Source organism: Sus scrofa, chromosome 1 (assembly GCF_000003025.6).
Source record: "Sus scrofa isolate TJ Tabasco breed Duroc chromosome 1, Sscrofa11.1, whole genome shotgun sequence".
Taxonomy (NCBI): Eukaryota; Metazoa; Chordata; class Mammalia; order Artiodactyla; family Suidae; genus Sus; species Sus scrofa.
Genome location: NC_010443.5, coordinates 190,687,570 through 190,714,301, shown reverse-complemented (window position 1 = coordinate 190,714,301; position 26,732 = coordinate 190,687,570). Strand labels below are relative to the sequence as shown.

Genomic DNA, 26,732 nt, shown 5'->3' with positions numbered 1-26,732 from the left:
GAGCAGGCCTGAGACTGCTGTCCTATAAAGGCTTTCTGGCAAGCTGGCCCTGGGCTGGAGTCTGGGAAGTGGTGGGTAACCTGTTCCCTACGCTGATGGGAAGCTTCCCCTCAAGACCCACACCTGGGTATATGAAGCCATCATGGAAATGATGTCTGACATAACCCAGAGCCACATGAGGCTCAACTGGTTTCAAATAAACTTTCCTTAAGCCACTTTGCAACAGGGTTTTACTACTTGCAGTCACAAGTATCCCTCTGGATTTCCATCCCTTGTTGGCTTATATAGTGACTCTGAAATTACAGATCAAAGCCCTGTGTTTGTAGCCTAGCTACACTGCTAACTTTGTGATTATGGTAAGGCACTCGCCATCCTGAAGTACAGTTTCTTCACTAAAAAGTGAAATGACACCGTTTATAAGGACTATTGTACCACTGTGTTAGTGGTACAATGTTTGTAAACTTTAATGGTCAGACAAATCCTAGCAAATAATCTGGTCTACAAATGGCCAATAATGGATCCATGCCTACCCCGGCCCCAGCACTAGAGTATTTAAACCCCAGAAACTCTGCCCAACACCCACATCCTGAAAACTACCCCATCTTTTACCAGAAACATCTGAAGTCAGTGAAGGGAAACAATATTGTTTCACAGTCAATTTGACAGCACAGATTCTAATAAATGAAAGTTTTATCTGGGCTAGCATTAGTATTTTGATTTTAAAGAATTACACACATTTTCACTCATAAGACATTTGCAGAACTCCTGACTACACCACATGTATATAATCAACTGTAAGACTGGCTGAAACAACCACATGATGTGGAGATGGTCTGCCACTCAAACAACATGGCTGAAGCAATCTCACAAATGAGAAACTAACGGAGAGGTACGTTCATGAAGCTATACAATTTTTTTCTGTGAGTACCAACTTTCTGTATCACAGATACATTCTGGAGTTTACATTACCACTCTTAAAGGTTTTACTAGACATAATCAGTATTTAAATGTACTTAGGCACTGACTAATGATATTATATGTATAATTGGACACAAGCATACATATATCTACACATACACAAACACACATGTATAAAAACAGACAATGTAGGCCAAAGGGAGCTTTAAAACAAGCACAAAATACTTAATTCCGTAGAAGTAGAAACTGAGCCTCCTAAGTTATCAATCATATAAGTTACTGACCATATGTTTCAAATATTAAAAAATAAACCAGAAGTTCCATTGTGGTGCAGTAGGTTAAGGATCCAGCACTGTCACTGCAGTGGCGCAGGTCACTGGTGCAGTGAGGGTTTAATCCCTGGCCCAGGAACTTCCACATGGATGGTCAAAAAATAAAAATTCAAAAATAAATAAACCAAATAAGGCAAAAACTTTACTGCACTTAAAAATATATAAACAGTGAATATACATCATAAACACATCCATTACCATACTGTAGATATAAGATAACGAGCCATTTACATGTAATAAACATTAATATTTTAATATCTTAATATTCTATAAGATTTTAAATAGTTAATATTATCAGAACTGTACTAAGACAGTATAATACCACAAAAAATTGTAGAAAATAACAATAATCTGCAAATAATAGGATTCTATTACATTCTAAATCTAAATTTTACCTTCATTTATGAGTATTTCACAGAAATGTTAAAATTACATTTTAGAGTAAATTATTACCCTAATTTTTTGTATTTTTATTATATTACTATATTAAAAGAACTGTTATTTCAAAGAAATACCTACAGCTTCCCAGAAGAATTATTTTTAATACTGGCAGTCTTCCCACTCAATACACAAAATATAAACCTTTTCTTCTGTCAGAAAGTTCAAAATTAAGAACTCTACATCAGGCTCTTTGTTCTCTGTTTTCTTCTCCTCTTGGGTGCAGTGAACTCTAAAAGCAAAAAATTAAGAAGTTTTTCAGGTCTAAAATAATTAATACTTAATGAGTTCCCACTGTGGCACAGTGAGTTAAGGATCTGGCATTGCCACAGCTGTGGCATAGGTCATAGCTGCAGCTCGGTTGGTCTGATCCCTGGCCCAGGGAACTTCCATACACTGCAGTGCAGCCACAAAAACAAATGAACACTTAACTGATTATACATTTAAACTATATAGATTGGTATAACAGTAAGACCACCTTCACAGCAAAGATATAACAAGAAATATTAAACCTGACCTATACATGATTTTTTTTCCTTCAAATTGATATTGCAGTTGTAAACTTTACTAATGTAGATGCTGGCTACCCTAAATCTCACTTAATAATAAGCTACTTTGAGGTTGTTTCACTATAGGCATGCTCTCCCTATAACAAGCATGGACCTAGTGTGTCAGATCTGAAAGGTACTGGGCCAGTGATTAAGAAAAAGTTAACTAAAGATTCCAACCGCTTTTCAATTAAACCTGAAAATGTAACCCCCAACATTAGTACCATACATCTTTTTGGCTACCATAGCAGAAGCTATGACCAATACTCAAGTAACTGTCCATCTAGAAACAGTTGTCATGGCTCAGGGGTATATGAACCCCCGCTAGTATCCATGAGGACGCAGGTTCAATCCCTGGCCTCTCTCAGTGGGTTAAGGATTGGTACTGCCATGAGCAGTGGTGCAGGTCGCAGACGTGGCTCGGATCCCATGTTGCTATGGCTCCCATTCGACCCCTAGCCTGCAAACTTCCATATGCCGAGGGTATGGCCCTATAAAGACAAAAAAAAAAAAAAAAAGAGAGAGAGAGAGAGAAGAAACAGCTGCGAAGCTGAAAGTTACTGATCATGAAAATCGAAGCAAATAGCAGAAGAATAAAAAACATAAAAATAATGGAGACATAAAAGAAATAAATTATTTCCTACCAATGAAAACTGAAAGGAGAATAAGAGGAAAAGGAATGAGAAAAGAGAAAGAAAAATCAAGAAAGAAAAGGAGATTCCTAGAAGGAAGAGGCAGGAGGCCAAGAGAACAATGTCCAGAGGGAAGGAGGTCAGAGACCTGGAAGAGACTCTTCAAAAAGATGACACCGAAAAATGCCTACCATGCCTGAGTGTTTCAAGGGGAGATTTGTACACTGAAGAAGGGTTTAGGGATAGATTAGTGATATGTACATTAACAAACAAATTAACTAATAAGACAAAAAAGGCGATTAACTCACCAGGGCAAAAAATAAAGGTAGAGATTAAGGAAGAATCACAGCATATATCACATGGCCTTGCTACCAATAACATACTGTAAATGCTCAATACTGATATAACTAAAATAACTATATGGGGAAGGTGGGGGATAGGAAGTATACATGTGTTTGAGTTGAGAGGTGAAGAACATGTAAAATTATTACACTGTAATATCTATGTACGGTGACAGATAAAACTAAATGTTCGTAGTGATGATTTTATGATATATAGAAATATCAAATTACTCTGTTGTGCACCAAGAACTAACATAGGATGGTCAATTACACTTCTAGTAAGAAAAGAAAAGAATATACTAAAGAGAACTAAATCTTCACCCTCTTCATTGGAAGTCAACAGATAATTCACAGAACTAAAATATGAAGTGACAATATAAACATGTTATTTAGAAACAGGGAGTTAAATACCAAAATAATTATTAAAGAGTTAAAGGCGGCTGTCTCTGGGAATAAGAAATGGGAGTCAGAGTCAGAAGACTGTGGTTTCTTGTGATAAGTTATGATCAAAATGTTAGACTCGTTAAATTATATGCATATGTAAATGATTTAATAAAAATCAAATTTTAAAAACTTATAAGCTGACAGATTTTGGAATGGGACTTGCCAGGTAGCCATAAAGGTGTACATGTGTTTTAACTGTTTACTCACAATAAAAGCCACCAGACAAAACTAGGAAGCAACTAATTGTCTGAAACTGATCACAAGATTATCAAGGACCATTTTAATGCTGACACAAGTAAGTCACAGAAGCACTCAGATTTCTGAAGGAACAGATATTCTCTTTTGTCTTTGTTTTCTATATTCTTCCAAAGCACCCTGTCTGTTTCTCTTTTACCCTAAGACACTGGATTATTTTTCTCCCACACCAAACCATAAGGTCCTCTGGGCCTCAGACTGATGTGATTCACTAAATACTATTTACTCAGGTCCACTAAGACCCACTCACTGTGCTCATCTCCACTATGATCAAAATAAAGTGGTTCCTAAATTCTTATACTAAATTATATTATATTATACCAAATTATTTTAGTGTAAGAATTTAGGAACCACTAAATTCTAAATATAATACCTGCTAAATATAATGTATTCTTTACATCACTATAATTATTACTAGGGATAATAGCTATTTAAAGTATTGTTTAATAAATAATATAAACAAATTATGAAAACCACAGAAATGCTAAGAGGTATACCTACTTTCATACTTGTGTTATTTACCACTTAGTTACAATCATTATTTCACGTGTGAAAACTTTACATTTACTAGAATTTGAAATTATTTTTTAACAACAAAATCTTCTTTTTAAAGTTATGTCCAGAAATTCACATTTTGTGAACTGTGCCCTTTGTTAGGAATATATTTCAGACAGCCACACAAGAAGGGATATTCACTTGTTGATAATAGTATTTTCCTATCCTTCCCCCCTCATCTGGACTAACCTCTACCTCTGCATGTCCATTTATTTACTGTTTTATCATTTACTTTCAAGCATCATGATTAACAGGATGATTATACTAAAATTCTCCAATGTGCCAAAGATAAAAGCATCATGGAACACACAGCTAACCATCAAGCTCTTCAAGGGTTCTAAACCTTGATACTCTACAAGCATAACTTTCCTTCACTAAGTAGTTTGATAAAATTTCATCTGTACCTGTTTCACTAAAACTTTCATTCTCCTCTTCCTCTTCTGTAATCACAGGCATACTCAGACTTAAAGATTTATCTTCCTTATTATGTGCATTCTGTGTGTCACCTGGAAATAGGTGAAAAAACAATTTTATATGAAAACAAAGAATGCTAACCTTTGAGAAAAAATTTTACACAAGTAATGAGATCATAATAACATAAAAATTAGATATTTAAATCAAAAGCTAAAGTTGTAATGTTAACAGAAATATGCATGTTAAAGTATATATCTTTTTAAAAGTATTATTATATTTGTATCTGTTTTAAATAGTCTCTTAGGAATTCCCATCGTGGTGCAGCGGAAATGAATCCGACTAGGAACCATGAGGTTGCAGGTTCGATTCCTGGTCTTGCTCAGTGGGTTAAGGATTTGGCATTGCCCTGAGCTGTGGGGTAGATCACAGACGCGGCTCAGATCCTGCATTGATTGCTGTGGCTCTGGCATAGGCCAGCAGCTGTAGCTCCAATTAGACCCCTAGCCTGGGAACCTCCATATGCCGCAGGTGTGGCTCTAAAATGACAAAAAACAAAAAAATAAAAATAAAGTCTCTTAATTTTTTCTGTTAAAGAAAATGGAGGGAAAGTGAAGAAACAAAATTAGTCAAACATAGATATATTATTCAATCTTTATCACATACAGCATGAGTTATATCTGTAGACACCAGGTAATAATCATGTGGGTTACTTCAACTTTATTAATTAATCAAAAATGTAATGCTAAAGTTAATAGCCTTGTCTTTTAATGCAGACACACTTTCTTGCATCACCACATATGCTCTACAAGACATATTTCCCTGTCATAATTTGCCGGTAACAAACGTCCCAATTTCCAAAACACTGCAGGCTTACTACATCAACTTTCCGTTGCCTGAAGAAATATCCTAATCAAATTATCAAATACCATTATCACATCAGGTATCATCTAGCACCCGACTTCCCTGTCCCAACAGCAAACCCCATGCACAATCACCCTTTATATTCCTAACGCTGCCTTGTTCTTCTCCCCAACACTTAGACCACTTGATGTCTTATATATTAACCTGTCTCTTTATAGTCTGCCTCTTCCCACTAGAATGTAAGCTTCACAAGGATAAATTCTGGTTTAAAGTGATGTATCCCCAGCATTAAAAGTGCCTGGCATACAGGAAGGCTAGATAAACAGGAAGTGATCAAATATAGATTCAACTTTTTTTTCTTTTTACGGCCGCCCCTGTGGCATAAGGAAGTTCCTGGGCCAGGGGTCAAACTGGAGCTGTAGCTGTAACCTACACCACAGCTCATGGCAACACCAGAATCTTAACCCACTGAGTGAGGCCAGAGATCGAACCCATGTCCTCATGGATCCTAGTTGTCCTCATGGATCCTAGTCAGGTTTGTTAACTGCTGAGCCACCAAGGGAACTCCCTAAATTCAGATTTTTATCTCCTCACACATTCACTATCAATGAATTATATGTTTTAATTTACATTTCTTTCATTATTCATGAAATCAAATATCTCTTCAAATGCACAATGACTGTATTTTGTTCAAGAATTGCCTGTTTGAGAGTTCCCGTCGTGGCTCAGTGATTAACGAATCCGACTAGGAACCATGAGGTTGCAGGTTCAATCCTCGGCCTTGCTTAGTGAGTTAAGGATCCGGCATTGCTGTGAGCTGTGATGTAGGTCACAGACTCAGCTCAGATCCCGCGTTGCTGTGGCTCTGGCATAGGCCGGTGGCTACAGCTCTGATTAGACCCCTAGCCTGGGAACCTCCATATGCCGTGAGAGTGGCCCAAGAAATGGCAAAAAGACCAAAAAAAAGAATTGCCTGTTCATGTCTTAAGCCTATTTTTCTCTGGGGTGGTGGTCCTTTTCTTACTAATTGATAATAGTGCTCCTAAAATTAAAAAATTTAGCATTATCTAATGTGCTGTCAATAGTTTTGCAAGATCTTTTGCATTTATGGAATATAAGGTGTCTCTTTTTGAAAAAACTGAAATCAAAAACATCTCTCCACTTTAAGGAAATAAAATTTTGATTAAAGTTAAACTATGAAGTAAGCATTTGAATTTTTATTAAGGTATGTATGGAGTAACAAATTATCTCTGCCTCTGAGTGTTTACAATATCTTCTAAGCTACAAAGCTGGTTAGCTGGAACAGTAGTTACAATTACAGATCTTAATTCAGATCATATTTTATTGTACTTTCTTTCTTATGGGTTAAATCCTCCCTGATATACCTAGGTAAATTCAGTAACAAATTGCAGCTGTCCCTAATTTTAGACTTTATGAAAATGTTTTAGGTAACTGTTAAGTAATAAAATATCACGAGTGAAGGAAATCATATTTCATAAATTATATGTTTCAAACATTTAATTTCTTTCCTAGCTTGTACTTGGCTCTTCCTATGCTTCTCAACCACATTAAAAAAACTGTTTTCCAGATAGTAACGAAAGCAGCTTGACCAGCTTAGCCCTCTGCTGCACTTGTATGAAATAAGATTGATTCCTAATAAAAAATGATTGAACGCTCTGGTCACTGCTGTGGCATAGGTTTGATCCTTGGCCTGGGAACTTCTGTATGCCTCAAGTGCAGTTAAAACAAACAAACAAAACCCCACAGGTTTCTTAACTTAGGTATCTTTAATACCTTAGGGGGAAAAAACATTTTAATCTACCAGAAGTTAATTTTTTAAGTATAATCAAACTAATCAATCATTTCCTCATGTCCTCTGGTTTGGTTTGAATTACTATATAACAAAATTTACTATTTTTAATGTAGTATAGATCAAAGGGTTTGGATAAATGCATAGCTGTGTAAGCGGCACTATAATCAAAACACAGAACAGTTTCATCATGCCAAAAATTTCCCCTGTGCCCTTTTGCAGTCAACACTGCCCTCCACCCCCACCCAATTCCTAACAACCAATGATCTGTTCTATGTCCCTGTAGGTATGCCTTTTCCAGAATGTCTTATAAATGGAATCACATAGCAAGTGGTTTTGTGTCTCGCCTCTTTCACTTAGTACAATGCACTGAGATTCATCCATGTTATTTTACATATATAGGTAACTCCTTGATTCCTAAGCAGGATTCCACTGTATGGCTATTACATGGTTTATTTAAACAAATGACCAGTTAAAGATACTTAGGCCAATTGAAATTTTTCATAATTATGAATAAAGCTGCTATAAACTTTTGCATACAAATTTTTGTGTGGATAGAAGTTTTGATTCTCTTGGGTAAATACCAAAGAGTAGGGCTACTGTGTTAGATGGTAAGTGTATGTTGAACTTTCTTAGAAACTGCCAGTTTTCCAGAGTGACTATAGCATTCGGGATTCCCCCAGAAATGTATGAAGTTCCACTTGGCACTAAAATATTTACTATCTGGCCCTCAACACAAAGTTTACTGACTCCCTACATTAAGAGGATTTTTAAAAAATCATTCTCGGGAGTTCCCATTGTCATGCAGTGGAAACAAATCCAACTAGGAACCATGAAGTTGAGGGTTTGCTCCCTGGCCTTGCTCAGTGGGTTAAGGATCCAGCTTTGCCTTGAGCTATGGTGTTGTTCGCAGATGTGGCTCGGATCTGGGGTTGCTGTGGCTGTGGCATAGGCTGGCAGCTGTAGCTCCAATTAGACCCCTAGCCTGGGAACCTCCATATGCTGCAGGTGTGCCCTCCCCAAAAAAGACAAAAGAAAAAAAATTATTCTTCATTTTTTACTTTTTTTGGCTGCACCCACAGCATGCAGAAGTTCCCAAACCAGAGATCAAATCCTTGCCACAGCAGTAACAATGCGAGAGCCTTAACCCACTAGGCCACCAGGGAACTCCTGGATGCTGAATTTTTATCAAATGTCTTCTTGAGTAACTATTAAAATGAATTCAAATCCCCCCCAACTTATTTATATGGTAAATTATACTGATAGATTCCTAATTGCACCACCCCTGCATCTTGGAATGAATGCACTCAGTCAAGTTGTTGTATATTTCAGACTGTTTTGATACATTTAACTTAGAAGTTTTTCATCAATACTTATAAGTGAGATTGGTTTAATAGTTCTCTTCACAATATCTGCTGGATCTGTAAAGAAAACTAAAAAAATTCTTTTTAAGTATTTCTTTATTATCCTTAACAAGGGTATCTCTTCTGAATTCTCAATACATTTCAAGAATTAAGCTACAGCACTTAATCACATCTGGACTACATTAAAGGTAATTTAACTTCAGTTCTCCTTCCACTGCCTCAATATAGGAAAAAAACATGTTAAAAAGCATAACATTTCTTCATCTACTGCTGCAGTGGCTCAGAGTGCATTTCTTATACTAGGCATTAAATATTTATTATGTTTTTAATGCTCCCCCCGCGCCTGCTAATCACATTCCAACTTTATGTACGGTGAATATATACTATTCATACAACTATTTGATAACAGTCATTTCTTATTTTTTTTTTTTTTGGCTGGCACCTGCAGGATACAAGAGTTCTCGGGATTAAACCTGAACCACTAGGCCACCAGGGAACTCCCTATAGCCATTTCTTGAAAAACCAAATACCAAAGGTAATTTAATAAACTATTTCAAAAGAGGAGTTCTTGTCGTGGCTCAGTGGTTAATGAATCCGACTAGGAACCATGAGGTTGTGGGTTCGATCCCTGGCCTCACTCAGTGGGTTAAGGATCTGGCGTTGCCGTGAGCTGTGGTGTAGGTCGAAGACTCAGCTCGGATCCGAGTTGCTGTGGCTCTAGCATAGGCCAGCAGCTACAGCTCCGATTAGACCCCTAGCCTGGGAACCTCCATATGCCGCAGGCGTGGCCCAAAAAGGACAAAAAAAAAACTATTTCAAAAGAAAGGCAGGTTCAGCTTAATTACTACAGCTAATGGAAAATATCGTTTATAAAATGGATTACTTAGACCTTAGTCTACACTTAAGTTTGACTCACCCATAAAAATTACTAATAAAGTATGCTCTGGATAATTCTAGACTGATTCTATAACTATCTAACTAAGTTATTTAATCTGGGTGGGCCGAAAGTCCGTCATCTATGAAATGATGAATTTGATGATTCCTCGGGTCCCTTTCAGCAGTATGATTCCAAGAATGTGACAGGTTATTTATTTATTTATTGCCTTTTTTTTTTTTTTTCAAGGCTGTATCCACAGGATATGGAAGTTCCCAGGCTAGAGGTGGAATCGGAGCTGTAGCTGCTGGCCTATGCCACAGCCACAGCCAACACCAGATCCTTAACCCACTGAGTGAGGCCAGGGTTTGAACCTGTGTCCTCATGGATCCTAGTCAGATTCATTTCCACTGTGCCACGACGGGAACTCCTAAGTAATTTATTTTTAATATTAAATCTCACGAGATTCTCAAACAAATATCTAATCCTTTTTAATAAAGAAAATATGGGAGTTCCTGCTGCGGCTAAGCAGAAACAAACTTGACTAGCATCCATGAGGATGTGGGTTTGATCCCTTGCCTTACTCAGTGCCGTAAGCTGTGTGGTATAGGTTGCAGACACGGCTCGGATCCTGTGTTGCTGTGGCTGTGCTATAGGCCAGCAATTCGCTCTGATTTGACTTCTGGCCTGGGAATTTACATATGCCACACATGTGGCTCTAAAAGGAAGAGAAAAAAAAAAAACATGGTGAGAGGAGGTTGTAAATAGAGCCATTTCTCTTTTTAAGTCTCATACTTTAAAAAGTTACCTCTGTTTGTGGCGGTCCTCTTCCTTCCTGCTGATTTCAGTGTTTCTTTGTTTCTTTTTTTCCTAGTTGCTTTGATTTGTCCTTGACCAGATGCAGAATCAGAGTCAGAAGAGTCACGTTTGACCTGGCGATGCCTTCTTGACTTGGATGCCTAAACAGTTACAAATCCAGTTAATTGGAATTCCCGTTGTGTCGCAACAGAAACAAATCTGACGAGTATCCATGAGGATGTGGATTCAATCCCTGGCCGCGCTCAGTGGGTCAGGAATCCTGGTGTTGCCGTGAGCTGTGCTGTAGGTCACAGATGTGGCTCAGATCCCACGTTGCTGTGGCTGTGGTGTAGGCTGGCAGCTGCAGCTCCAATTGGACCCCTAGCCTGCAAACTTCCATATGCCAAGGGTGCGGCCCTAAAAAGTTAAAAAAAAAAAAAAAGAAATCTCCCGTTCCAGTTAATCAATGAATCACCAAATGAATCCAACTGAAATATGGTTTAGGGAAAAACAAAACACACAAAGATGAGGAAAGATTTACAGAAATACTTGTCATGAAGTACTTTACCATTATACCCACTTGCTTAATATGTATCACATGTAGATACCCTTTTACCTTTACCACAGGAAGAGTTCCCTGTGGCTGTCATCATCATCTACTCAACTCAGGTAGAAATTTCCTTGTTAGGTTAAAATGTAGTTGCATGGTTGGGAAATGGAGGGGTAAAGGATAGGTATATTTTTTTACCACCTGATAGGCTATTCTCCTCTTCTAATAGCATTTTATGTTCCTTAGTTAGCACCATGTGTTTCAAGTGGAACTATGCCTGGCTCCACATATAACCATGTGGTCCTAATCTAGTCAAAATGAGTTTCATATCCCCATGGCCATTGTGATTTGTCCAAGGATGGGCATATAATCTGTATCATAGCTGATATAATTAAATTTAAACATATTTTCCTAATATGTTTAACTATTAGAAAGGAAAAAAATTCTCCCTTTACACTAAACCTAAAGCTGGGAAAATGCAAGGATGGAGCTGTCACGAACAACACCTGAAGACAATAAAAGCAACATAAAAGGTGAGAAAAGGAGGGACAGTCTAAGGACTTTCTAAATCTGTTAATAAATTTCCTTATTTGCTTAGAGTCCTAACTAATGTAGGAATTTTCAGTTAATGTCACTTGCGTGGTGCAGCTATTAGCAATCGTTTACAAACTACTACGCACTGTATATTAATTGTACCTCAATAATTTAAAAAACCACAACTATGCGATGACAAACTCTTACAACAATTTATGGGGATCATAATTTAGTTGTTTATTTTTTGAAAAGTATTTCATAATGTCTTCAGAAATACATTAAACAACAATTAGCCTATATAACGGAAACAGTTCTGACTTAAAAGAACTTGGAATAACTCATTCACTCATCGTCCTTGGGTGTTTTCATTCAATATTTTGTACTCAATTTACTTTGGTACAACAAATATATAACACTTAACAATCTATAGTTACATTTAACTTTTTCATTTATTCCTATGAATGGAAAGTTACAGTTTTTTCCCACAGAATAAAGTCATTTTAAGATTTAAAAAAAAAAAGGAAAAAATATGGGATTAATAATAAGCATCTAAGTTTACCAGTCCTATTTCCCAAAACTCCACGAAAACGAGAGTAAAGGAACAAAACAGAGATAACAGGATACAACGCAGCTGTAAGCAAAACAAAAATTCAGAAGTGGGAAAGTGAGTGATAGCTGACTTAACAGAATGAAGAGAACTAAAACCAAGCTGCTTGTATTGACGAAGTTACTATAAGGAAAGCTGGTCCAAGTGATCAGAAGTTGGGGTCATTAGAAATAGATTAAAAATGGGGGAGTTCCTGTCATGTCTCAGTGGTTAACAAACCCGACTAGTATTCATGAGGATGAGGGTGTGATTCCTGGCCAGTGGGTTAAGGATCCGGCATTGCCATGAGCTGTGGTGGTGTTCGCAGATGTGGCCTGGATTCCATGTTGCTGTGGCTGTGGTGTAGGCAGGTGGCTACAGCTCCAATTCGACCCCTAGCCTGGGAACTTCCATACGCAGCGGGTGCAGCCCTACAAAGACAAAAGACAAAAAAAAAAAAAAAAGAAATACACTGAAAATGGGGGGATTTGTGAAAAATCTCCACAGGGAATAGCATTCCATCTCCCAGCCTCAGAGCTGAGCATTGACCTCTTCCTGTAGAAAACAGGTCTGCTCTCCAGAGATGCTAAGCCAGAGAAGCCAAAGGGTGAGGAAGCTAGCATAGCTAAGGAAGGGGATAAAGCCTCCTAATGGAAACAGGGGTGAGTGAAGCCTCCACAAGGAATGGTGAGCCTGCCGGCAGATTCTCTGTAGGCTCCCAAAACACTGGCAGCTGAGATTATTTACCACTTTCCTCCCCAAGACCAGGGAATGGAAAGCTGCTCTCTGGTTAAAATGACAGATCCAGGAGTTCCCGTCGTGGCGCAGTGGTTAACGAATCCGACTAGGAACCATGAGGTTGCGGGTTCGATCCCTGCCCTTGCTCAGTGGGTTAATGATCCGGCGTTGCCGTGAGCTGTGGTGTAGGTTGCAGACGCGGCTCGGATCCCGTGTTGCTGTGCCTCTGGCGTAGGCCGGTGGCTACAGCTCCGATTCAACCCCTAGCCTGGGAACCTCCATATGCCGCGGGAGCGGCCCAAGAAATAGCAACAATAACAACAACAACAACAACAAAAAAGACAAAAAAAAAAAAAAAAAAAAAAAAATGACAGATCCAAGAAAAACAATGAGGCTAAAAAGCTCTATGTCCACATGACCACTCTCAAATATGATCTGAGGATCTTCAAACATTTGGAAAAAAAGCCGCCAAAATGAAAGAGAACAGAATAAACACAGGAATTCTGGGGGAAAAGGAGAAAACTTCAAAAAACTGTAACATCCTCAAAAACTGCATCCAGAAAAAAGAATACATTAAGATTCAAAGAACAAGAAAAAAACTTAGTAATAAAAAAAAATGTCAGCAGAAATAATAAAAAATGAATATTATGGTTCAGAAGATAAAGTTTGAGAAATCTCTCTGAAGCAGAAACCAGAAAAGAAAAATAAAAAAGAAAAAATGCAGCAAAGAAATAATACCAAAAAAACCCTCAGAACTGAAGGCTATCACATCAAATGGATCTCCACCATGGCGCCAAATACAATGATGGGAGACCTATATACCAAAGAACATTATCATGAAATTCCAGAACTCTGAGGATAAAGAGGAAAAAAAAAAAAAAAAAAAGCCTTCCACAATCAGGAATATTAGAAGCTGGAAGACAATAAAGAACAATGGCTTCAAAATTCCAGGTAAATGCCAGAAGAAATAACTACAAGAGAAAAAGGTGAAGATAGTTGCCTCTTGAGATGAGGAGTACAGGCCCAGGAAGTGAGACAGCAGGAAGCTATTGGATTATATAAGCTATGCAGTAGTATTAGATTGTTAAAACTACATACAGTATTAGTTTGATGAAATAACAGAAAAGTATCAAGTAAATTTCTAAATTACCTTATTAAAGAAATAACTTACCTGAACAACAACTGAAAAGGCCTTTGATTTTATTCTTGCTAATGATTCTGCCCTTTCACATCTCTGGAAGTAAAAATAAACAGGCAGGGGAAAAGGTTAAAGCAGATGAACATCAGCGAAATTATGAATTCCCAAGTTTCGTTTTGCTTTTTTTTATCAGAAATAAGATTGGAGACAGAAGGTGGGGCAGGTAAAAGAAACTAACATTTATTGGACACATTTAAGTGGAGATATATAAACATGCACCACATTCTAACAACAGGTGCCATGATAACATCCCCATGGCTACTGATCATTCTCATTCAGGATTTAAGGAGGGTGAATGAATGAAAGACTTGGTCATCAGGCCATTCCCTCCTCAGCTCTCTATGTCCAAAGGATGGCTTCTTGCCTCACCCACTAAGATGGATGGAAACTCTGGAGGCGAGAAGCAGTAAACAATAGCTTGAGCTCCACACTGGCTGAAAGACTGCAAGGACAGGAAAAGAGAGATAGCATTGCAAAAGCCTACCTCTGCCCCTGAAAAGAACCAAGGACACCTTCCACCATCATCCTTTCCTACCCTGCTGAAAACTTTTAACAGCCTCGCTCCCAGTCTATACTGGAGGGGGTCTTTCACAAGGTTTCCCGTAGAGAACAAACTAGCTCTTCATTGAACCCATGTTATAGAATTTTCTAAGAAATGTATGACAATACTGACTACAGGTTGTTATGTTTAGTAGACAGAATCACAACCACACATAAAATGAAAACAATCTAACCAAACTATTGACCCAGAAGCAATCACACGTGAATTTGCCTGACCTCTGATTGTTGTGAATTTCCTTCACTCTTTTCTTCTCCATCTTTAACTTTTGATTTTAAGGGTGGATTCTGAAAGATGAAAAAGTTATATATACACATCTATAATTCAAATTAACTAAAATTAATTGAAAATCAATCTCACAACAATGAAAACTGTTTACTTTTAATTACTGAAAAATTAAGAGTGTTTCACAGTACCGCAGCATGTTTCACCACTTGACACTAAGATCATGAGGTCTCAGAGGAGCTATAAAATTCATCAATAAAATGCCTAACTCCACCTAATGAAGGATAATATCCACTTTATGTGGTGGTGAGAAAATTGGTTTATTCTCCTTTCCTTCAGATTTTCAAAGGTCTTAATGCTCATTAGAGAGACTTTAAGACAGAATACTACAATAGATGTTTACATTAAGTATCCAGGTCATTTGTGCAACCTATTTGTAACACAAAGTAGTCAAACATTCCTTTTTTTTTTTTTTTTTTTTAATCTTTTAGGGCCACAGCCTCAGCATATAGGGGTTCCCAGGCTAGGCGTCAAATCGGAGCTACAGGTGCCAGCCTATGCCACAGTCACAGCCACGCCAGATCCGAGCCATCTCTGCGACCTACACCACAGGCTCATGGCAACACTGGATCCTTAACCAGCTGAGCGAGGCCAAGGATCGAACCTGCATCCTCAATGGATACTAATCAGATTCGTTTCTGCTCAGCCAAGATGGGAAGTCTGATTCAAACAGTCTAAAATGTGCTCTCCTTAAAATAAAGGTGTGTAGAGGAAGCAAATTATTTCTTTCTTCCCAAGGCTGTCATCTCATCAATTCCTTGTTTATCTTCCCTAAAATTCAGTTTTCAGCCATATCCCTTTATCTAAACCAAAAAGAAGCAGTAAATCTTTCTGAAAAATACAATAATGCCTATCTAACCTTTGCAAAAACACTAACACATCATCAAACACATACAAAATAATAAATTACTTTTTTCCTTTGGTTTTTTTCCTATAAGTATTTAATAAAATGAGATAGAACAGTGGTTTCAATGGTAAATTTAGCAAGGCTGGCCTTTAGTTTCCAGAGTAAAGTTCCTCTGGCTGAAAAACCTAATGTGGAATACGGGCAGCTCTAGCATCAGTATTTCGATCTGAAAACTAAAGGGAAGATTAGTGTTGATGAGATTTGTAAATGGATAATCCAAGTGAGGCAGAGCATGTGGCAAACAGAGAAGCATGTGCCCCATCACAATAGAAGCCACCACACAGGTCTAGCTATCCACTGCCATGCAACTTCTCTTAAGAGAAGTTGGATGTCTGGAATTTTAAATCCACAAATATTTAAATGTTGGTAATTAATTCAAAATTTTAAAACAACATTAGGAACAATGCTATTCCAAGAAAACCAAATAACCCCAAACCAAAAACATATGAGTACAGAATTTGGCCCCAAAACTGCCAGTGTACAACTGTTAGAGAATGCTAAATTATAAAGGCTGTAATAAATCCATGGTATACCAAGATTATTTATTTCTCTATAATAATAAATAGTATAGTGTATGTGTTTGCATATATATAAAATGGATATGTTTAATTATATCATATAATTATTATTGTAATTATACATTATATTATTATATATAAAATCCATTTGTATGGTTAAATAGCATCACATAGGTAGTAACTGCCAAAGCTGAAACTAGAAAAGTAAAACCCTCCAAATCTTAGCTTCAAAGGAGGTAGCCATTAAACAAGGTTGCCTCTCAATGGCATCAACCACATGTAGCCAGAATGCAAATGCAAAGGTGACATGTCAAACAGTTACAAACCTTTCTGTCTTTGTGCCACTGCTGATGCTCCAAAACTATGTTCTTGATATTTTCAAAAAAATCATCCTTTATCAAGCTGAGGGCTTTGTCTGGATTGGATTTATCACCTGAAATTATTTGTTTCATTCTTTGATAATGGTCATGAACATTCAGCATTTCCTAAAAAAGTGAAGATGAGTCCTTTAATTCAATTTTCTCTCTTCCTCCCTTTTTCAGCCACACACACAGCATATGGGTTTCCAGGATTCCCTAATCAAATCCCAGCTGCATCTGCAACCAATGCCATAGCTACAGCAATGCGAGATCCTTAACACATTTAACCGGGCAGGGGATAGAACCAGCAATGACACAGAGGCAAGCTGGACTCATTAACTCACTGTGCCACAGCAGGAACACCCTTTAATTCAAATTTTCAAGGAGAAACTTAAAGGCAAAACTAAAACAAAATAAAATCACTGTCTAAAGTGACAGGTGAAAAGATATAACATACCAAATGCTATTGAAAATAATATACTTATGCAAACTAGTACAACATTATTAATGAAGAGGCTGCCTTCCAAAAGAATGAAATCATTGAATTCAACTCAACAAACATTAATTAACACACGATATGGAGAGACATGGGGAAAGACTAGTTAACACAGGATTTTGCATTCCTGGGTATAACAAAAATTACTTACAATGTAGCATACCTTTAAATATCACCCCTGATAACTAAGATCACACTTTTATTTTTTATTGTCACATGAAGGATATTTCCTTAATTCTTTATGCTCAGCTGGAAATTCCTAATGACTCTCACCCAATCCTCCAAAGAAATGTGCTGCACCTTCACAAATCTCAAAGCTCTTATGCCTTGTAACTTCAGTGATAAAATTCAAGATTAAATCAAACAGTGATTTATTACAGCATGGGAGGCATCATTTATTAATTAGGCCTTCCTTTCCCAGAAACTTCCAATCAAATGGGTAGGTCTGAGAGGTAAAGAGAAAGAGCATATGGCAGGAGGACTTAGGAATCACGTAAAACCTGTGCTGGGACTTGGCTCCTCAGTTCAGAGGACAGGAGAGAACTATTGACATTCTATCACACTCGGTCGCTGCAACCGCTGAGTCATCCCCAAGATAGGTTCCTCGATGCACTTCTAGGAGAGTCTCATGGACCGACATCTGTTCAAGGACTCCAAAGTGCTCAGGAATGGTGAGTGCTCCCACACGCAGGAGCCGCAATGCTAAATGGTGTTCAGACATGGGGAGCCCTAACTTTCTACACTGTATGATGGGCTATATTCCCATTATTTTACATGCACTACAGTACAGGGCAAAGGCCATTAGCTGGATCTGGTTTTGAGCCTGAGTTCTGTCACTTGTGATGTAGAGCAAACCCCTCAGTCGAAGAATCACATTCCACATTTATACAAAATGAAGTAATGACACTTAACACACTATAAATGTATTAAGTGACCTTACACAAGCGGAAGTATTCTGTATAGTATAAAGCACTCTACAAATATCAAAGGTTTAAAAAATAAAAGATAGTGTATGCACCCTGGAGCTTTACACATCTGGACATTCAAATCTAGTGTCTGCATCTTTCTTTATGCAAATTACTTCTCTGAGCCTCAGTTTCCTTGTTTATAAAACTGGGAAAATACTACCTCCTCTGCAGGGTTACTACAAAGATTAGTGAGATAATATACAAAAAATGTCCAGCATAGTTCCTGGTGGATGGTGAATACTCAACATGTAATGCCATTATTATAACTGTCTATTTCTTCATCTGAAGAAATAGGTTCAAAAGTGAAATGATTTTCTGATAGTCATATTTAAGTAGCAGAGTTGGAACTAAAAATCAGATGCCTTAAAAAAAACTGTAATTATGTATAGTGATAGATACTAACTAGACTAATTGTGGTGATCATTTAGCAATATATACAAATATCAAACCATTACGTTGTATACCTGAAACTAACATAATGTTACCTGTCATTTATACCTCAATTAAAAAGATCAGATATTTTGATTCAATATCCTATCCTATTTTATTATGCCTCCTTAACCATAAAATAGAACCAATGAGAAGAGTAATGATTAGAATCCACGTGTACTGACATGAAGACTTAAGAGCATTTGCATGCAGTAGGAAGGAAAATAGGAAAGTATTAAATTTAGGGATTATCAGTGGAAATGGGTCATAGGCTATGCTAGGATGGGAGAAACAGAGCCACTACAAGTATTGAAGGAAAAGGCTCTAAAAGCAGATCTGTGGCAGACCAAAGACACTAAAGTCAGGATGACTTCAGACTACTCCATTCCTAGACGCTTCCAGGAATAAGCATTTCATAGCATTTCATTTTTTTAAAATGAAAAAGCGGCATGTTTAAGAAGGGATGTTGAAAAAAATTAACATTCTACCATCAAATTAGCCAACAATCAAAAATTACTACCAGTTGGTTCAAATCATCTTCTTTCCATTAGGAAAACATTGATAAGAACAAGGTCTTGCTGTTCTAAAACATCCTCTGGCTCTCTCTTTATAATTCACATCAGTACTTCTCGGCAAAGCTTTTCTGGTTTCCCCAAATCTTTCATTCTCCATGATGGCTATTCCAAACTTTTCTCAGTTTTCAGTTCCATTAGGCGGCCCTCCCTTACAGCTCAAGCTATCTTGTCTGTTTCCCTTCTGCTTCTTTCTACACAACCAGTTATATGAATCCATTTTCATCATCCTCCCTCACCTCTGCCCCGCCACCGCCACCCCCAGTTTCAAAGGAAGCAATCACTGTGCCTTCTCTGCTCAAGGCTAATCGCTCCAATGGGCTCTTGGTCACTACCTCCTCCACAGTATGGACTCTTGGTCACTACCTCCTCCACAGTATGGACTGTGCTGCTTCCCTCCTACACAAACACTTCCCCCTACACAAGCTCCATACCCCAAACCTGAATAAACACTTTATATCTCTTAACACTCTAAAACTTTTAAAGGATTCTCCTCTGCCAGAAAGACAAAATACAAATTCCCTCTATCACACAAAGTTTTTTTTTTTCACATTAATTTTTCTACAAAATCTTCTCCCACCTCTTTCTCACTCAGTTATTAGAGGGTAAAGATCCTAATTCTTCTTATAATTCACTAGATGTTTGCAAAAGATGTATTTCTAACCCCAGTTTCACCTCAGACAAGGCCTTTTGCTGTCCGAGAAACAGACACTGCAGCCACACCAAACCTTAGCTCCATCACTCCCTTGCTTAATTTCTCTGTGTCTCAGTTTCCTCAACTTTAAATCAGGGATAAAAACACCTGCTTAAAAAAAAATTAACGAAATATTAGAAGTGGTGTAAGACACCTATTTGGCAGGGACGTTGTTAAGGAGGAAAATAATCTACACAAAATATCCTGTGCAGCTCCTGCACTACACTCTTATCTTTAGACATTTAGTAAGCAATTTTCTTCTAACTCAGTTAATGTTAACACTCTGGGGCATGTGAGCCCTTTGAGAATCTGAGGATACTTAGAGTACCTCAACCCAACCAAGAATCCTCTTTTTTTGTTCTTCGGTCTTTTTGTCTTTTTAGGGCTTAACCCACATTATATAGAGGTTCCCAGGCTAGGGGCCTAATCGGAACTGAAGACACCAGGCTACACCACAGCCACAGCAACGCCAGATCCGAGCCTCGTCTGCGACCTACACCACAGCTCATGGCAACACCCATGAGCTCATCTTTTTAAGCTCATCCTTAATCCACTGAGCGAGACCAGGGATCGAAACTGCAACCTCACGTTCCTAGTCAGATTCATTTCCACTGCACCAAGATGGGAACTCCCAAGAATCCATTTGCATGGTAATTTTTTCATGAGCTCTGGGAGAAAAGGGGATACAGAGACCACTGTGAGGCCATCCACAGACCCCAGATTAACAATTCTTGCTCAAAAATAAACTATACAGAGCAAACCCAAATGCTTTTGAAAATCAACTGCAGGAGTTCCTGTCATGGCACAGTGGAAAGAAATCCAACCAGGAACCACAAGGTTGTGGGTTCAATCCTTGGCCTCCATCAGTGGGTTAAGGATCCAGCATTGCCGTGAGCTGTGGTGTAGGTCGCAGATGCAGCTTGGATCCTGAGTTACTGTGGCTGTGGCATAGGCTGATGGCTGTAGCTCCAATTAGACCCCTGGCCTGGGAACCTCCACATGCCATGGTTAGGGCCCTAAAAAAAGCAAAAAAAAAAAAAAAAAACCCAAAAGACAAAACAAAAAAAAAAAAACCCCTCAATTGCAGGAGTTCCTGTTGTGGCTCAGCAGTAACAAACCTGACTAGTATCCATGAGGATGTGGGTCTGATCCCTGGCCTCACTTAGTGGGTTAAGGATCCAATGTTGCCATGAACTGAGGCACAGGTCATAGGCACAGCTTGGATCCCGTGCTGCTGTGGCTGTGGAGCAGGCTGGCAGCTGCAGCTCCAATTCAACCCCTAGCCTGGAAATTTCCATAAGCCGCAGGTGCGGCCCTAAAAAGACAAAAACAAAAAAAATCAATGATGGTGTTCTTTTTTGGTGCAGCAGCTTGGGTGACTGCTGTGGCATGGTTCCATCCCTGGACAGGTACTTCCCTTGTCTGGGAAATTCTGCATGTCATGGGTGCAGCCAAAAAAAAAAAAAAAAAAAAAAAAAAAAAAAAAATTCAACTTGCTACCCAAATTAGAAAATCATAGACACAACCTTACAGCTGAAGCTATTAGAACATGGCAGCATCCAGAACACAGAGAAACATTTGAGTAAATCAAAGTTCTGATCCCTCTCTCACTCCTGATATAGGAAGAGAATGAATAGAGCTAGGGAAAAAAGCATTATCATTTATTAAAAGTTGGAGTTCTTGTTGTGGCTCAGCAGAAACCAATGAGACTAGCATCCATGAAGACACAGGTTCGATCCCTGGCCTCACTCAATGGGTTAATGATCCAGCATTGCAGTGAGCTGTAGTGTAGGTCACAGACACAGCTCGGATCCTGCGTTGCTATGGTGTAGGCCAGTGGCTACAGTTCTTATTCAACCCCTAGCCTGGGAACCTCCATATGCTGCACATGCGGCCTTAAAAAGACCAAAAAAAAAAAGTCTACTATGTGCCACAGGCCACTCTCAGCATTCACCTGAGAGTGGCCTGGTCTCAATTCTAACGAGTGGATGAAATAAGTTTGGAATCCTCATATTAAAGAGGGGGAAACTAAGGCTCAAAGCAATGAGAAAACCTGACTGAGACCCCCCACCACCACCTGCTCACACTCACTGGTGTGCACTCTCAACATATATATAAACTCATTCTTTTGAAAAGGGGATGAATCATTGATTAGAAGGATGTGGCCCTTTAGTGGGTTTTGTTTTTTCTCTCTCTTTTTTTTTTTTTGGTCTCTTTAGGGCCGAATCCTTCGCATATGGAGGTTCCCAGGCTAGGGGGTCTAATTGGTGCTGTAGCTGCCAGCCTACACCACAGCCACAGCACGCCAGATCTGAGCCTCATCTGCCACCTACACCACAGCCCACGGCAAGGCCAGATTCTTAACCCACTGAGTAAGTCCAGGGATGGAATCCAAAGCCTCATGGTTTCTAGTCAGATTTGCTAACCACTGAGCCATGACAGGAAGTCCAGGTTTTGTTTTTAACTTCAGGGGAACCCTTCCACTCAGGTAAAACTCAGTATCACTTCTTCACCACACAAAAGAAGATTTTTCTCAGTACTGCACAACTCAAATAAAATTCCAAAATATATTAGATGAAAAAGCTGTTTTAAGACTGTACCTCCTATCCATAATTCTTGACTTCAAATTAGCCTGTTTTCAGTGGTGGGTTTTTACATAAGCGTTGTAAAAAGGAATTTACATATTGCTCAAATTAATAAAAAAGTAAAATCACTTTAAATTCTAGTTTTATGACCTATCTAAAGTCAAATACAAACTAAGTATTTAAATCTAAATCTTTAGTCTAAGTCCGGCCTTCTAAATCTTTTTGTTTCTCACTGTGTTTCAAGATTTATTCCATAAATTTATTCCATAAATTTATTCCATAAATTAGGGTGTAGTATTCTTGGCACTTTAGAGAAAGAGCATTCAATAATTGGTTAAAAGGATGAGAAAAGATTCCAATATCCAAGAGATGAAGGTATAGCCTCAATATAGAGTTAACAATAAAACAATTTTTAAAAATTTCAAGAAAAAAATTACCTCTAGTACATCAGAAGTGATAAGTTTCATGACACGATCATTTGGGTCCTTAAATTCTTCTGTAACCTCCGCTCGCTGAATTTTCTTCTTCATTCTGTATGACAACTAAATAATAATGAATTTCTTTTAAAACAGATGTCTTTTAAAGGATATTTTTTAAGTGCTGAAATAAGCAGGCCAGCAATAAAAATTGTAAGTAAACGTGGATTTAAAAAAAGCAGCTCTAAGCATATATTTATTAAATATTCCATTTCTCAGAGACTACTGAAATAAATAAGTCTATATGCTTATAAATTCGTATGAAACTCAGAGAAGTTACATGATTTGCCAGCTGATGGCAGAACCAGAACTAGAATCTTTCAAGTGCCCTTTCAATCCAGTGTCTGAAACTGTCACAAGATTGAAGAAATATGTATTTTATTAATGCAGGTTTCAACTTTTCATGAAATGACATTAAAGCCCCTTGGTCCTCTTCCAGTAGCCTCTCTGATGTTTGAATAAAGGAGTAAGTAAATACAGATACCCAATCTAATTTCTTCTTCCAACGATCTGCTTACTAGATGGTATCCAAAAATACTACATTTATAAAGAGAGACTGAATTTTTGTTTGGAAAAAAAAAGTAATCAGAAAGTACTTTCTCCTATTTTAAGAAGCCTACAGTACTAGAAACTATATAATATTCTTCCCACTTTCTGGAGACTGAGACACTTTAAGGACAATGAAGCATTATTTCCCATTTTGGAAGACAATCTATTTTAGATAACATACCAATTTAGGCATGGCTGCAAAGTGAAATGCTCTGTCTAGTCGAAGCTTCCTAAAAATATAAGCTGCATCAAAATGTTGTGCATTTATCAAATCTTGCTGAAATTTTAAAATTTCATCCCAATCCTTCAGGGCGACTCTAATCTGCAAACGAAAGAAATAAAGTTGTGAGTAAATGTAAATCTTTTTTTCACAAATGTACTATAATTTTGAAACACTGGGATTTCTATTTAAATCAGTTTGTTGTGGAAACATTGTACCTGTTTCATATTTCTGCTGGAAGAAAACAACTCACCATTACCTTTTGTTTAGGTTGACATAGTTGGGCGTTATATAATCCATAGAGCAGATACAAAGCACCAACTCTGATCTGGAAGGCATATGGAGGTAGAAAATATCGCCAAGCCAAAGCCAAAGCTTCTTTTGTAAATGTGTTCTTTTCTAAATGTCTCATTTTGCCACTAGAAAATAAAGAGCAAATATATTGTGACTGTGAAAAAATAGTAGAAGAGATATAGACTTGTTTAAATAGCAGCTGCTAGAAAGTGGATGGGCACACCACGTCTGTTCCCTTCATGATTCAAGTATGAAGACATAATTTTCAGCTGTGCTTCGTATTACACTGAGGCACAGGCATCCACCAGGTAAACATAATGCATCCTCCTAAAACGTCAACCTTACTGCTGAACTGGGAAGCAAAAGGATTACTGGTTAAGAATCTAAAATATGTAATATATTAAAATAGGCTACAGAATTTGCAGAATAAAATACAAAATTACAGAATAAAATACAAAAGTGTAAGCACTTGGACAACAGGGACTGCCCTGGAAGGTATTATGCTAAGTGAAATAAGTCAGAGAAAAGACAAGTTCTCGATGATCTCACTTATGCATGTAATCTAAAAATCAAAAGAGCAAACAGAAACACGAGTTTCTGTTGTGGCTCAGAGGGTTAAGAACCCAACACAGTGTCCATGAGGATGCAGGTTCAATCCCTGGCCTTACTTAGTGGGTTAAGGATCTGGCATTGCCACAAGGTGCAGTGTAGGTCTCAGATATGGCTTGGATCCAGTGTTGCTGTGGCTCTGGTGTAGCCTCAGCTGCAGCTCTGATTCCACCCTTAGCCCAAGAACTTCCATATGCAGCAGGTGTGGCCATAAAAGTTTTTTAAAAATTAAAAATAAAAACAGACATAAATAGAGAGGAAAGTGGTGAATGCCAGAGAGGAGAGGGATGGAGCAGTGGCCAAATAGGTGAAGGGGATTATGAGATACAAACATCTAGTTATAAAATAAATAAGTCACGGGGATGTAATATACAGCATAAATAATAAAGTCAATAATACTTTAATAATTTTGTATGGTGACAGATGGTTACTGGACTATTGGTTGGTCATTTGTAATATATTTGACTATTGGATCACTATGTTGTACATCTGAAACTAACATAATACTGTAAGCCAACTACACTTCTTCTTTTTTTTTGTCTTTTTGCCATTTCTTGGGCCGATCCCGCGGCATATGGAGGTTCCCAGGCTAGGGGTCTAATCAGAGCTGTAGCTGCCGGCCTACGCCAGAGCCACAGCAACACCAGATCCCAGCCACGTCTGCAACCTACACCACAGCTCACGGCAACGCCAGATCTTTAACCCACTGAGCAAGGCCAGGGATCGAACCCACAACCTCATGGTTCCTAGTCGGATTCATTAACCACTGGCCACGATGGGAACTCCATACACTTCATTTTTTTAAAAATGTGCATTTTAGTATATGATGGAGATTCTCCCAATGTCCTCAGGAGTCACACTAATCCTAATTTGTTCTTTGCTCTTTTTCTTTTTTTTTCTGCTTTTTAGGGAAGTTCCCAGGCTAGGGGTCAAATCGGAGTTACAGCTGCTGGCCTACACTGCAGCCACAGCAACGCAGGATTCCAACCCACTAAGCAAGGCCAGGGATCAAACCCACAACCTCATGGATACTAGTGGGATTCATGTTTGCTGTGCCCAATGGGAATTCTAATCCTAATTTGTTCTTGAGACTCTTAGGTGAAAAAGTTAGAGAACCACAGTACAATGTGACCCACCTCCTCCTTCCCGTTCTGCAGGGCAAAACTCACCAACATAAAGAGCAGGGTAGAAAAGCAGATTCCATCATACTTCCAAAGCCTGGGCTCTTCAAGTAATAAATATACTAAAAGAATGCAGAACACCTATTACAGTACTGGCAACCAAGGCACTTTCGAAAGAAAATCTACCTTTCCTCAGGTGCTCTCTTAATTGTTTTCTCATTTTAGTTCCTTCGTCATTAGCTAAAAATTAGTCTAGCAAAATTTTTCTAAACAGCCGATTTTCCCAAGGGGGGTACAGTGAAAAATCATGGGTTTTAGAAACAATAAAACACATTGGTTTCAGTATTTGCTCTACCACTTATTAGTTGTGTAATCATAGAGAAACTACTTGACCTTAAACCTCAATTTCCTCCTCTATAAAATAAGGATAATTAGTGATCCCAGAGTTGTTCTATGGGTTACATACAGCTATAAATGCATTACAATTAGCAGTCATTAAATAAAATAAGTTCCTCTTCTTTGATTAACTGTATAACAAACGGTTCTCCAGCCTGCATTCCTTGCCATGTACAAACTACACAAGTAATTATTTTACACTAACAAAGAGAAAAGGGAACATTTCCATTTTAATCACAAGGACTCATTCAATTATTTAACCTTTCCAATATTGTATATACTATGCTAATAGATACCAGATTCATCCAGTCACTGTCCTCACAGAGCTCAGTCTAGTGGAAGGAAAATAATTTTTTAAATAATAATAATGAATATTTATTAAGCACTTAAGAGTGCACTTAACATATATTAGCTCATTTAATGCTCAGAACTGCAATATGAGGTATTATCACTGCTCTATTTTACAGATAAGGAAGCTCAGGCAAGCAAATCAGTCACAGTTAGT

At 38.0% G+C, this 26,732-nt stretch overlaps 1 protein-coding gene across 8 annotated transcripts in view; it reads right to left on the bottom strand.

Moving 5' to 3' along the window:
* SNAPC1 (small nuclear RNA activating complex polypeptide 1) overlaps nt 659-26,732 on the bottom strand; it is a 35,879-nt gene continuing 9,805 nt past the window's right edge. For 7 of the 8 annotated variants that reach the window (XM_021062485.1, XM_013988720.2, XM_013988729.2 and 4 more), the window contains 9 exons: nt 24,067-24,226; nt 23,769-23,909; nt 23,000-23,104; nt 16,786-16,944; nt 14,968-15,036; nt 14,164-14,226; nt 10,595-10,745; nt 4,868-4,969; nt 659-1,920 (listed from right to left, as the gene is read on the bottom strand). In XM_021062485.1, the coding sequence (XP_020918144.1) occupies nt 1,868-1,920; nt 4,868-4,969; nt 10,595-10,745; nt 14,164-14,226; nt 14,968-15,036; nt 16,786-16,944; nt 23,000-23,104; nt 23,769-23,909; nt 24,067-24,226 (1,003 nt within the window). In that variant the 3' untranslated portion in view covers nt 659-1,867. Of the gene's footprint in view, nt 1,921-4,867; nt 4,970-10,594; nt 10,746-14,163; nt 14,227-14,967; nt 15,037-16,785; nt 16,945-22,999; nt 23,105-23,768; nt 23,910-24,066; nt 24,227-25,879; nt 25,954-26,732 lie in introns of all 8 variants that reach the window. The other variant, XM_021062518.1, reaches the window with a different exon arrangement.